Source organism: Olea europaea, chromosome 23, assembly GCF_002742605.1.
Source record: "Olea europaea var. sylvestris chromosome 23, O_europaea_v1, whole genome shotgun sequence".
Taxonomy (NCBI): domain Eukaryota; kingdom Viridiplantae; phylum Streptophyta; class Magnoliopsida; order Lamiales; family Oleaceae; genus Olea; species Olea europaea.
The window spans coordinates 4031280-4043812 of NC_036259.1; the positions used below are offsets into that span (position 1 = coordinate 4031280).

At 39.3% G+C, this 12533-nt stretch overlaps 2 protein-coding genes across 3 annotated transcripts; one reads left to right on the top strand and one right to left on the bottom strand.

The window, feature by feature from the left end:
* Positions 1-1435: 1435 nt before the first annotated feature.
* Positions 1436-7050, top strand: LOC111372142 (callose synthase 12-like). Its single transcript, XM_022994335.1, has 2 exons — positions 1436-5385; positions 5497-7050. Exons 1-2 carry the CDS (start codon positions 1457-1459, stop codon positions 6848-6850), a joined length of 5283 nt encoding a protein of 1760 aa, XP_022850103.1. The 5' UTR covers positions 1436-1456; the 3' UTR covers positions 6851-7050.
* A 336-nt stretch (positions 7051-7386) lies between these two features.
* LOC111372143 (WAS/WASL-interacting protein family member 3-like) lies at positions 7387-11358 on the bottom strand. Of its 2 annotated transcripts, none has more exons than XM_022994337.1 (3): positions 11138-11358; positions 9050-9340; positions 7387-8727 (listed from the first exon to the last, which is right to left on the bottom strand). In XM_022994337.1, exons 1-3 carry the CDS (start codon positions 11288-11290, stop codon positions 7588-7590), a joined length of 1584 nt encoding a protein of 527 aa, XP_022850105.1. In that variant the 5' UTR covers positions 11291-11358; the 3' UTR covers positions 7387-7587. The 2 variants fall into 2 exon arrangements, with proteins under 2 accessions (XP_022850105.1, XP_022850104.1); XM_022994336.1 differs by having other exon boundaries at positions 9050-9343; positions 11138-11351.
* Positions 11359-12533: the final 1175 nt, after the last annotated feature.

Consider the following 12533-nt stretch of genomic DNA (forward strand, 5'->3'; position numbering starts at 1 on the left):
ACTGCTATGCGACCGCATGGCCAATATTTTGGCTTTCCATTTCTTCTTTCATTCCACACTCCGGTTTTATTAATGATGAACAAATATATAACATTTCCTCCTTGCGATCTGCTTGAAGGTGATTTAGCCATCAAATGGGTTTGGTTGATTTGGATCTATTGAGCTTCCAAAATCTTTGGGTTCTTGGAATCGGACAAGAATTTAAGGGCACCCTTAGATGCCTTTCTTCAAAGGGTGTGACAAAAATCACTTCAATGACAGCCAAAGTCCTAGAATTATCAGTGAGGCCTCAAAATTTAGTTACCATATGAAACTATGCGGTCGCATGGCACAACTGCTATGCGACCGCATGGCCAATATTTTGGCTTTCCATTTCTTCTTTCATTCCACACTCCGGTTTTATTAATGATGAACAAATATATAACATTTCCTCCTTGCGATCTGCTTGAAGGTGATTTAGCCATCAAATGGGTTTGGTTGATTTGGATCTATTGAGCTTCCAAAATCTTTGGGTTCTTGGAATCGGACAAGAATTTAAGGGCACCCTTAGATGCCTTTCTTCAAAGGGTGTGACAAAAATCACTTCAATGACAGCCAAAATCTTTCGATATTCGATTGAAGCGATTCAAATTGGATTGTAAAGATAAATGAAAGAGCTACAACTTTACTTGAATAGCCTTTCTCCGATTCAAATGTTTACTAAGTCAAAAATGAGTTTCAATCTTAAGCTAAAAATATGGAACGTACTTGTACGGTTGAAAATTGATTTGTGTCTATATTTTGATCATGTTCCATTCCTTTTGACCTCTAGTTGCACCCAATTGACCCCTAGCATTCTCAAATCTTCATTATGAGGTCCGACACAACTTTTAATTACACTTTAGTCCCGAAACTTTGGATTTTATCCCTTTTGTCGATTTTTCGTTTCTTTCTTTCAATTTCACTTTCATGCATTGAGTTTCACCTAATAACACACCATATAATAAATGAGGCTATAATTTCATTAAAAGAACTACAAAATGTCCATATCTTAAAGCCCGAATAAGTGTATACAGTTGGAAGCCAAAGAGTGAGGAAAAAAAAGAGGTGCTTAATAGAAGAGGTTTGTGCAGCCGCACAGCTCGAAGCATTTGATTCCCACATTTGCTAAGGATCTTGTCAACATATTTCAGAACAAAGCCATTTTTATACGAAGTTACAATGAATGAACACAAGAAAAATATTCTACAATTTATACTCTTTACTAACGCCAAAATTATTGACAGCACAATTTGACAAATAAAATCATGTAAAAAGTACGCAAGAAGTTTTTGTGAATTTGATGGCCAACCAACCATCAATTTAAAATTTTATCCTTGTCACTCTCAATGCAAAGTCGTCTCTAAAGTCATCCAAACTATTCTAGCATGCAAATATTTTTAAGCCAAAGCACGATCAGCACAAAGAATTGAACTTGATGATGAATCGCCAAGATGATGATACTGCAGTATCCGAAGAGGTTTACAATATTATCCCACTAGACAACTTATCAGCTGATCATCCCTGCCGCCGGTTTCCCGAGGTCCGGCTTGCCATTGCCGCCCTACACGCAATTGGTGGCCTCCGCCGTCCGCCACAATTCTTGTCCTGGAATCCAGACTACGATCTCCTCGACTGGCTAGGCCTCCACTTCGGTTTTCAGTCCTCCAATGTCAAGAACCAAAGAGAGCACCTCGTCCTGCATCTCTCCAACGCACAGATGCGCCTCTTCCCTACCCCTGACAACTTGGACTCTCTTGATCCTTCCATTGTTCGAAACTTCCGGTGCCAACTCCTGAAAAACTACTCCGACTGGTGCTCCTACCTCGGCATCAGACCAAACCTCCTGCTCTCAGATTCCTGCTCAACCTTGGCTCTCAAGCCTAACGTCCAGCATGAGCTTCTGTACGTGTCTTTATATTTGTTGATATGGGGTGAGTCTGCTAATTTACGTTTAGTTCCCGAATGCATTTGTTATATTTTTCACCATATGGCAATGGAATTGAATAAAATCTTGGAAGATTATATCGATGATAACACGGGGAGGCCATTTTTGACTTCGTTATCTAGAGAAAATGCATTTTTGAACCAAATAGTTAAGCCTATTTATTATATAATGAAAGTAGAAGTCGAGAACAGTAGAAATGGGACTGCACCGCACTCAGTGTGGCGAAATTACGATGATATAAATGAGTACTTTTGGAGTAGGAGGTGCTTTAAGGAGCTAAAGTGGCCAATTGATGTTTCGAGTACTTTTTTCATGACAAGCAATAAGGAAAAGGTGGAGAAAACAGGGTTTGTGGAACAGAGATCGTTTTGGAACATTTTTCAGAGCTTCCACAAGTTGTGGGCTATGTTAATTTTATTCATTCAAGCAGCAGTAATTGTAGCGTGGGAGGAGAAGGGCAATCCATGGGAAGCGTTAAAGAGTACGGAGGTCCAGGCACGATGCTTGACTGTGTTCTTCACATGGAGCGCAATGAGGTTCTTGCATTCATTACTCTATGCAGCAATGCACTATAGTTTGGTTTCGAGGGAGATGAAATGGTTAGGTATGAGGATGGTTTTGAAAGTTGTAGTTTCTGCTGGGTGGGTTTGGGTTTTTATGATGTTCTATGGGAGGATTTGGGATCAAAGAAGTAGTGATGGGAGGTGGTCGCCTGAAGTGAATCTCAGAGTGGTGAATTTTTGTAGGGTTGCTTTGGTTTTTATGGCCCCAGAACTTTTGGCTCTGGTTTTGTTCATTCTACCTTGTGTTGGGAATTATTTGGAGAATACAAATTGGAGGATCTTTCGTTTGCTATCCTGGTGGTTTCAGGGCAGAACTTTTGTTGGTCGGGGGCTTAGGGAAGAATTCACGGACAGTATAAAGTATATAATCTTCTGGATAATTGTGCTGGGGACAAAGTTTTCCTATAGTTATTTCTTGCAAATCAAGCCCATGATTGGATCTACAAAAACATTGTTGCATACCAAGAACATTAATTATGAGTGGCTTGAGTTCTTTAAACACAGCAACCGATTTGCGCTGGGGTTGCTCTGGCTCCCAGTTGTTTTGATATACCTGATGGATCTGCAAATTTGGTTTTCAATTTACTCTACATTTCTTGGTACTACTATTGGTTTGTTTAATCGTCTGGGTGAGATTCGGAACATGCATCATTTGAGGTTTTGGTTTCAGTACTTTGCTAGTGCAATTTGTTTCAACTTGTTGCCTGAGGAAAAGCTGTTAAATGCGAGAGGAACATATGGAAGCAAGTTCAGGGAAGCCATTCACCAATTGAAACTAAGGTATGGGTTTGGCAGGCCCTTTAGAAAACTTGAACCTAACCAGGTCGAGGCCTACAAATTTGCTATGATATGGAATGAAATAATTATGACATTCAGAGAGGAGGACATTATCAGTGATCATGAGATCGAGTTGTTAGAAATGCCTATAAGACACTGGAAAATCAGGGTGATCCAATGGCCATGTGTGTTCCTCTGCAATGAGGTGCTGCTCGCTCTCAGATGGGCAAAAAAACTTTCTGATGCTCCTGATGAAAGGCTTTGGTATAAGATCAGCAAGAATGAACATAGGCGTTGTGCAGTTATTGAAGCATATGACAGTGTGAGGGAATTCTTGCTGACCATCGTCAAGAATGACAGTGAGGAGCATTCCATTGTCGAAACATTCTTTAAAGAAATTGATTTCAGAATTCAATTGGAGAAATTCACGAAATGCTACAAGATGGTTGGACTTGAAAAGATCCATGAAAAGTTAATCCATCTACTCAATCTAGTACTCAAGCTTCCAGTTGAAGACCTTAACGAGGTAGTGAATGCTCTGCAGGCCCTTTACGAGGCTGCCATTCGAGATTTTTCGAAAGAATATAGAGATATTTATCAGCTGAGGGAGGATGGTCTTTTTCCTCGAACAACAATTTTGGGTGAAAGATTTCTTTTCGAGAAGGCTGTTGAGTTGCCTAGTCCAGATAATGAGGGTTTCTATCGCTGTCTTCGACGTTTACATACAATTCTCACATCTGAGGACTCAATGCTCAAAATTCCTGAAAGTCATGAAGCAAGACGACGAATCTCTTTCTTCAGCAATTCCATGTTTATGAATATTCCCCGCGCTTCCCTGATTGAGAAAATGGCGGCCTTCAGTGTTTTAACTCCTTATTACAAGGAAGAAGTGCTATACAGCATGGAACAACTCCGGATTGAAAACGACGATGGGATTTCCATCCTCTACTACTTGCAGACTATCCATGCTGATGAGTGGAGAAACTTCTTAGAGAGAATGCGCCGGGAAGGGATGGTAAGTGAAAGAGAATTGTGGACAACTAGGTTGAGAGATCTTCGGCTATGGGCATCTTACAGAGGACAGACACTGGCCCGCACGACTAGGGGAATGATGTACTACAATCGGGCTCTTAACATGCTGGCTTTTCTGGATTCAACACACGAGATAGACATCATGGAAGGATATCAGAGACTTCATTTCATGAAACTCAATGATAGTAGAGATGGATTGCGTTCAATAATGTCATCCCCTCCAAAAACTTCAGTCCATGAAATTTGCATACCCATGAAATTCACTTATGTAGTTGCTTGTCAGTTGTATGGCACTCAGAAGGCTGAAAAGGATCGGCATGCTGAGGACATCTTGAATCTGTTGAAAGGCAATGAAACTCTTCGTGTTGCTTACATTGATGAGGTGTCCAAAGAGAAGACTGAGAAAGAGTATTACTCCGTCCTGGTGAAATATGATAAAAGGCTGCAAAGAGAAGTGGAAATCTATCGGATCAAATTACCGGGTGATCCCCTGAAGCTTGGAGAGGGGAAACCAGAAAATCAAAACCATGCCATCATCTTCACTCGAGGAGATGCAATTCAGACCATTGATATGAACCAAGACAACTATTTTGAGGAGGCGCTGAAGATGCGAAACCTTTTGGAGGAATTCAAGCACAGCCATGGCATCAAGAAACCGACTATATTGGGTCTCCGGGAGCACATATTTACAGGTCCAGTCTCATCGCCTGCTCAGTTCATGTGTTCCCAGGAGACAAGTTTTGTGACCTTGGGTCAGCGTATTATGGCTAACCCTTTGAAAATCCGAATGCATTATGGTCATCCAGATGTGTTTGACAGGTTTTGGTTTCTAACTCGGGGTGGAATAAGCAAGGGTTCTAGAGTGCTTAACATAAATGAGGATATCTTTGCTGGATTCAATTGCACACTGCGGCGCGGAAATATCACTCACCACGAGTACATTCAATTTGGCAAGGGTAGGGATGTTGGCTTTAATCAGATCTCTATGTTTGAGGCCAAGATTGCAAGTGGGAGTGGAGAGCAACTCCTCAGCCGAGATGTCTACAGGTTGGATAGTAGGCTGGACTTTTTAAGGATGGTTTCCCTTTTCCACACTTCTATAAAATTCTTCCAATGCACTGATGATTGTTTATCCCTTTTTATGTCTCTTATCTACAGGTTAGGTAATAGGCTGGATTTCTTCAGGATGCTTTCTTTCTTCTACACTTCAGTAGGATTCTTCTTCAATGCATGTGTGGTTGTTTTTGCTTTGTACACCTTTTGGTGGGGGCAATTCTATCTGGCCCTCTGTGGGTTTGAGAGTTCAATGAAATCAGGTAAGGCGGATCAGAGTGCAGCACTTCTGTCAATCTTGAACCAAGGATTTGTCATAGAACTAGGCCTTTTCAATGTCTTGCCAATGATTGTTGAAAGTACAGTTGAGCATGGTTTCCTCACGTCTATCTGGGAATTCATTGTAACACAGCTCCAACTTTCATCTTTATTCTACACATTCTCCCTGGGAACTCGTTCCCATTACTTTGGTCGAACCCTTCTTCATGGTGGGGCCAAATACAGAGAAACTGGGCGTGGCTTCGTTGTACAGCACAAGAGTTTTACTGAGAGTTACAGACTATATGCTCGCAGCCATTTTGTGAAGGCAATTGAGCTTGGACTATTACTGGCAGTATACTCTCTGTACAGCCCAGTGGTGGGGAGTGGTTTTGTGTACCTAGCATTAACTCTAGCCAGTTGGTTTCTAGTAGCGTCCTGGATTTTGAGCCCCTTCATCTTCAATCCTCTCAGTTTTGAGTGGCTTAAAACAGTAAATGATTTCCACGAATTTATAAACTGGATATGGTACCGTGCTAGCATATTGGCAAATGCTGAACAGAGCTGGGAAAAATGGTGGTATGAAGAGCAAGATCATTTGAGGACCACTAGTATTTGGGGGAAGGTAACTGAAATAATTCTAAACCTTCGATTCTTTTTTTTCCAATACGCAATGGTGTATAAGCTTAGCATTGCAGCTGGAAGCAACAGCATTGCGGTCTACTTGCGTTCCTGGATCTTCATACTAGTCCTTCTTGGAGTTTATGCAATATTAACACGTACCAGCAACAAGTACAGCATCAAGGCTCACTTTTTCTACCGTTTTATTCAGACTGTATTCTTTGTTCTTACGATATTTGGGATCATTGCCCTAAGGATGCTCACCAATTTCAAATTTCTTGATCTCTTAAAGAGTCTGTTGGTTTTCATTCCCACTGGATGGGGACTTATTTCAATTGCCCTCGTACTGAGGCCCTTTCTGGAGAAATCAGGGATATGGGATAGTGTTGTTTCTTTTGCAAGAGTCTATGAAATTATGTTTGGAGTAATAGTGATGAGCCCAGTTGCAGTCCTGTCTTGGTTGCCATGGACTCAACATATGCAGACAAGGATTCTATTCAATGAAGCATTTAGCAGAGGTTTGCACATTTCTCAGATTCTGGCAGGAACAAGAGGCCCAGCAAAATCTCACGTTGTTTAGAGAACTATTTTGAATTTATGGTTACTTTTTTGGTTAAAAGCATAGGAGTTCTGTGGAAGTATTAGCAACTTTGATTAAACTAACGTTAAAGTCATTTCAATTCATTAGTATTACATCAATATTGGTTTGCTAGGTCTTTTGTAATGTGTGTATTGACAACAATTTTATCAACTAAATTTCAATGACTCGATTGTCATAAATGTTTCAATTTAGTAACCAAATACGCCACTCTTATACTGCAAACTTTGAAGGATGTTTATTATACTATGTGTTTGTTTGACATAGTTAACTCGAAAATCATTTTCCTCAAACTCATTTTCAATTACACGTTCTCCCAATAATATAATTTTGCACCTGGATCCACAACTTTTCCCTACTTAATCCTACATTCTAAAAAAATAAAAAATAAAAAAGAAAAATCAGTTTACCTCAAATAATCTCTCCCAAACTAACACTAGCTTTTCTACGCTCCAAGTTCTCCACACATACACAGAGAGAGGGGGGAGAGAGAGAGAGTATACCAAAATTTGACAACGTGAAAGGAAAACATTTGAATTCACCTGTCATTCATTTGCAAAATACAGAAAGCAGTTGTGTTAGATTAGAGATTTACAAAAGTATAAGAAGCATCTCATCATCCCCATGTATTAAAAACATGTATATCTTATCACCATTTATTCGATGCACAATAAATGTAAGACAGGAACCGTACAGGCATTCAGGACTATTCATTACTCTTAGCCGGACCATCCTCTCTGAGAACCTCCGGAAGAATGTCCATTCAGTCTGTCAAGCACAGCGTTGAAGTCAATAGGCTGACCACTCTCTTCCAGTAGCCGAATTACACCAACCACGAGATCACCTCTGTAACCCATGCCTACCAACTTCTCAATCAGCTCAGTGTAGGGAAGATTGCGCATAAACTGTGGTGGACGAACCATCAAATTAGCCGTGTGCTGAGGGTTCTGGAGGGGGATGCTACTCAAAGGATAAGCATTTTGTTGGAAGTGAGGTTGTGGGGGTGGATGATGTGTCCTTCTACCTTCACTGTCAAACATAGTATAAGCGTTTCCCATATGAAGTGTCGGACGAGTCGCACTAGGTACATACACATCCCCAGATTGTGCACTGTATGCCGTCTTGACATGCTGTGTTGGAGGCTGCGGTTGAATTTGTCTGCCAGCACCACCATGCCCATAAGGCGTAATACCATCAGAACCAGGAGACCCAGGTTGAGATGGACCTGAAAATGGCACTTGCATGGGAATGCTATTAGGAGCAGTCATTTCTGAGGGAGAAGACAGGTAGGAAGGGCGCACAGCTGGAGATGAGGATCTAATCTGTGGAGGCACAGGTGGCAATTGAGGTGGTGGTGGTTGACCATGCTGAGGTGGCCACTGCTGCTGATACAGAGGTAATGACTGAATCTGTTGTGGCTGGTTTAATTGAGGTTGGGTCGACTGTGCTGCCACTCTGGAGTGATCTTGAATTTGAGATTGTGTTGGCAGATATTGACCCTGTGATAACTGTGATGAAGTCATTGGAGGCAAGTAATATGCCTGTTCTTGTGGCATACTCTGCAAAGGCATCGATAGGGGGGGAGCCACAATAGTCTGTTGGTGCTCAACCGGCTGAGTAGGTACTGAAGGTTGAGAAGCTACTTGACAGGGTAGGGAAACTGCCAACGGCTGACCTTGATTGTGTGATGAGTTATCACTCTTTTTGGCATCGGGAGCAGGTAGAGAAACTCCTTCCTCGTTCTGTTGAGAATTGGTTGCAAAAGAGGATTCTTTCTGCACAAGCTGCAGTTTGGCTAGTTCCTTCTGAGTTTCAGCAAGTTCCTGCTTATCTCTTAGGATCTGCATTGACCTGTGGACCTGCATTAAATAAGATAAGAAACTTGTTCATCACAAGCACTTGAAAATGTTGGCTGGACTTCATATCCAGATAGATAGGAAAACAATGTATCCACACTCTAAAAACAAGACCATGCCTTTGGCATCCAATCTAGAAGCCCTTCAAATACAGTCGTATTTCCAATTGAATACCAAAGATGCAAAAATGTACAAACATAACACACAAGACACCAAGACACACACAGACATGAAGTGAGCAAAGGAGATCTATAATGGTTCATCTAGTTTTCTATAGCTTCAGCGACTGAGAGTCACGATACATTAAATCAAAAAATATACTCACCTCTTCGACGTGCTTTTCCAGATATTTTAGCTTCAACTCTGACTCCCTATGATCACGAGCTAATTCAGAATGCATTTCACCAATAGATTTGTCAAGATTGTAACAATATAATTCCAACTGTGATAGTCGAGAACTAATTCCTTCAAGAAAACGCATAAGGTGGTCTGTATACTTCTTCACAGTATTGTCAACAGTAGAGATAAGATCTTGATTAAAAGAAGAATCTTCTGGTGGACCAAAAGAGACAGCAGGAAAAACATTTGATCTCGCCATTCTACTTTTGTGGAATTCCTGCTAAATTGAGAGTATAAACCATTAAGATGCTCAATATAGCCTTGATCAACACCCAGACAACAACAGCAAACTACAAGATATCAAAAAAATTAAAGTGATGTAAACAACTGGAGACTTCTTAAAGTCCCTAAAGCCTCTTTTCATAGCTCTCTCTTATTTTTGAATTAAGGGTAAAAAGTAATTCAATTTTTTTTTTTTTTACATTGCAATCCATCACAGAAACCGTCTCTTCATTTTTCCTTCAACAAAATAGGGTTTACTGTGGTGGTCTTTCTCAGTCGCTGACTGAATCTTCTTCCTCAAACTGACTCACGAGTTGTTACTTGAACAGTTCTTTTACAAAACTTTCAGTTTTTAGCAGCCTTCTTCAGTTCTCTTCATAAAATACACGCTGCAAGGGCCTCCGACACGCGTCAGCAACGTGTCAGATACGTACCGGTGTCTGATATGTGCCGGCAATGTGTCAGTACTTTCCAGCTCTAAGTTTAACACCCTATCTACTAACTGCATACTATTTGAAACTAAAAGGTATATCTATGTGTGTGTTTTGAACACGGCTCTTTTAAAGAGCATTTTTCTTTTGTTTTCTTTATAATTATTACAGTTGCCTTCTCAGTTCCTACCAGTTTATTGTTTTTTATTTTTATTTTCTGTATATAAACGTGGGTACTGTCTGAATGCTTCTTTGCCATATCAATCAGAAAAAGCATTCAGCAACAATGTATTAAATTCATCCATCAGAATGGAAACTGCTGATTACTCATCTCAAAGTTCAACTACTGTTAAAGTGATGAATTTATGTATTTATATTTATATCATGTTGCCTCACGCGCAGACTATATTCATTTCATGAAAGGGTGATGCTTGAAATTTCCATAAATGAACACCTCATAGCTTTTAAGCTCTTAGAAAGTAAACACATTTGTTCATTTTTATTCAGTATTCAACAGGCTTCTTACGTGTAGTCTAGTTGAATTTTTTATTTATTTATCAAAGATCTAACATGTGCACAATTTTAAATTTAATAATGAGCGACAAGGGACTTGAATTAGTACCCTTGCAGTCTCTCATATCATGCGGAAACAACTTCAGTTAAAAGCTTAAGCTATTAGATATGGACACTTTTATTTATTTAAGCTTAGCATTCGATGTAGAGGTATTCATTTTCCGTCAAAATAAGACACCTGAAAATTTCATGAAAGGAGAAACTAAGACAAAGGTGCAGGACAAACATTAATATAATTCCATCAACCATAAGATAAACTGGATTGATGCTGATCATAGTTGTAAATTCTGTGGATAGTGAAAAAGAAAATTTCTGGCTATGTACCCTGCGTGCCTCATTTTACTTCAGAAAATTCATTTTCACCAGTGAAGTCATTGAATTGCACTCCTGATTCATGTTCAACTTTCAAAACTACTGATATAAGATACCCACGCATAAAAAAATGACCTTGCAAAAAAACAGCAGTTTAAAGCCATATACTACGGCATGTGTACAAAATATTATTCTTTCACTCTTATATTATCTACTGTTACTTGCTGGTTTGCCATCNTTAAAGCCATATACTACGGCATGTGTACAAAATATTATTCTTTCACTCTTATATTATCTACTGTTACTTGCTGGTTTGCCATCTCAATTCATCCTAACTCCAAAATAGCGGCTTTTTAGCGTTGACTAAATTTAAGATTAACCAAAAATCAACGCTCAATTTCCCAGAATAGCTCTGAAATTCAGAAACCCTAAAAGAGAATAATATGAAACTAAAAGAATTCGAAAACAGTAAATACCTCAGTGGAATTAGCTCCAATCGAATGGTCGGGAAGGTATCCATTATTCCCATCCGGATTACCGTAATCCTCGTAGGAGTGGAGAACATCATCTGACGGGATAGCAAACGGTTTCGAGCCGGGATGGATGGGCCGAGAAGATCCAGATGCCATAGCTACTCACAGTAAAATTATGAACAGAGTGACAAATATTGGAAACGGTGATGGATAGATACAGCGAGCTGTGTATATATTTGTCGAGGAGCACGTTTTACTGTACTGTAAATTTTACCTAGGGTCCCTAACCTTTTAAGAGTATGTCAGCTATGTCCTCGACCTACCATATGTTGCACACATTCTCTAACTTTTTAAAATCGTGACATTCGTGTCCTAGTTAACGAAAAATATTTATTTGAACATTAAATGGTCATTGACACTGGATTGAAGCTATGGAATAAAAGAAATCTTTTTGGACAACTTTACGCTTATAATCTAACATCAGATTAATATTACTTGATCATTTAACGGTTAGATAAACGTTTTTCCCGATGATTAGTGACATGGATGCCACGGTTTTAAAATGTACATTTCTAGGTAGCGTTATATTTAAAACGATTCATGTTAGTGCAGATCCTAAAAGAAAGGAGGAACTTCATGAAACTCAGAATGAACTAATTAAACTGTTGCTCACAACATTTTTCAAAATTCAATGAGTAATGTACAATATTTTTCAAAGTTTAGTGGCCAAAACTCGACATTTTAAATTTTAGTGAGCAATCGAAGACATTGACCTAAATTCAGTGACCAAAATTTGACATTTTAAATTTCAGTGACCAATCAAAGACATGAACCTAAATTCAGTGACCATTGGAACAATTAACTCACACAAGACATGCTCGTATTATGTTTGCTGGTGAAGGCAGAAGGGCACATCGTACAAGACAATCTGCTGTTTTTCTCCAATTAAGCTAATTTCTATAGCTACAAATGGTGTTCAATGGCAAGGAGTTTCTATGCCACTTCTTTAGAGACCACACTGTCATTGTTAGGAATTGAGAGCAATTCTTTGATTTCGCTCACTGAATTCTTGTTCGTAGAAATATTTTGTTAGAAGCAAAAAATATAAATATAGAAGGAAAGAGATAAGAATTCTATAACTGGCGTGAAACTATATAAGAAATATTCAGTTAAATCGAAAAACTGTTACAATTATATAGAATTTTTCTCGCACCAAAAGCCCAAAGTATTGTGGTAAAAGTAATTTGGAATTTACTACACTCATCTATTCTACTGTTTGTGCTCGAGATCTCAATTTTGTTAATGTCTTCTCTAGTTTGATGCGTTCACAAATGAGTAAGTCCGGTCTCATGTAGATTTTTCTAGAATAAATTTTGTAAAATGAGTTTTTTTTTTTTTT

Excerpts from the sequence above, each read along its gene's own strand:
- LOC111372142 (XM_022994335.1), top strand. The coding sequence starts at position 1,457 with ATGATGAATCGCCAAGATGATGATACTGCAGTATCCGAAGAGGTTTAC. Across the intron at positions 5,386-5,496 it reads CTCAGCCGAGATGTCTACAG|GTTAGGTAATAGGCTGGATT; the intron begins GTTGGATAGTAG and ends TCTTATCTACAG.
- LOC111372143 (XM_022994336.1), bottom strand. The coding sequence starts at position 11,290 with ATGGCATCTGGATCTTCTCGGCCCATCCATCCCGGCTCGAAACCGTTT. Across the intron at positions 9,344-11,137 it reads TTGGAGCTAATTCCACTGAG|CAGGAATTCCACAAAAGTAG; the intron begins GTATTTACTGTT and ends CTCTCAATTTAG. Across the intron at positions 8,728-9,049 it reads TGGAAAAGCACGTCGAAGAG|GTCCACAGGTCAATGCAGAT; the intron begins GTGAGTATATTT and ends TATTTAATGCAG.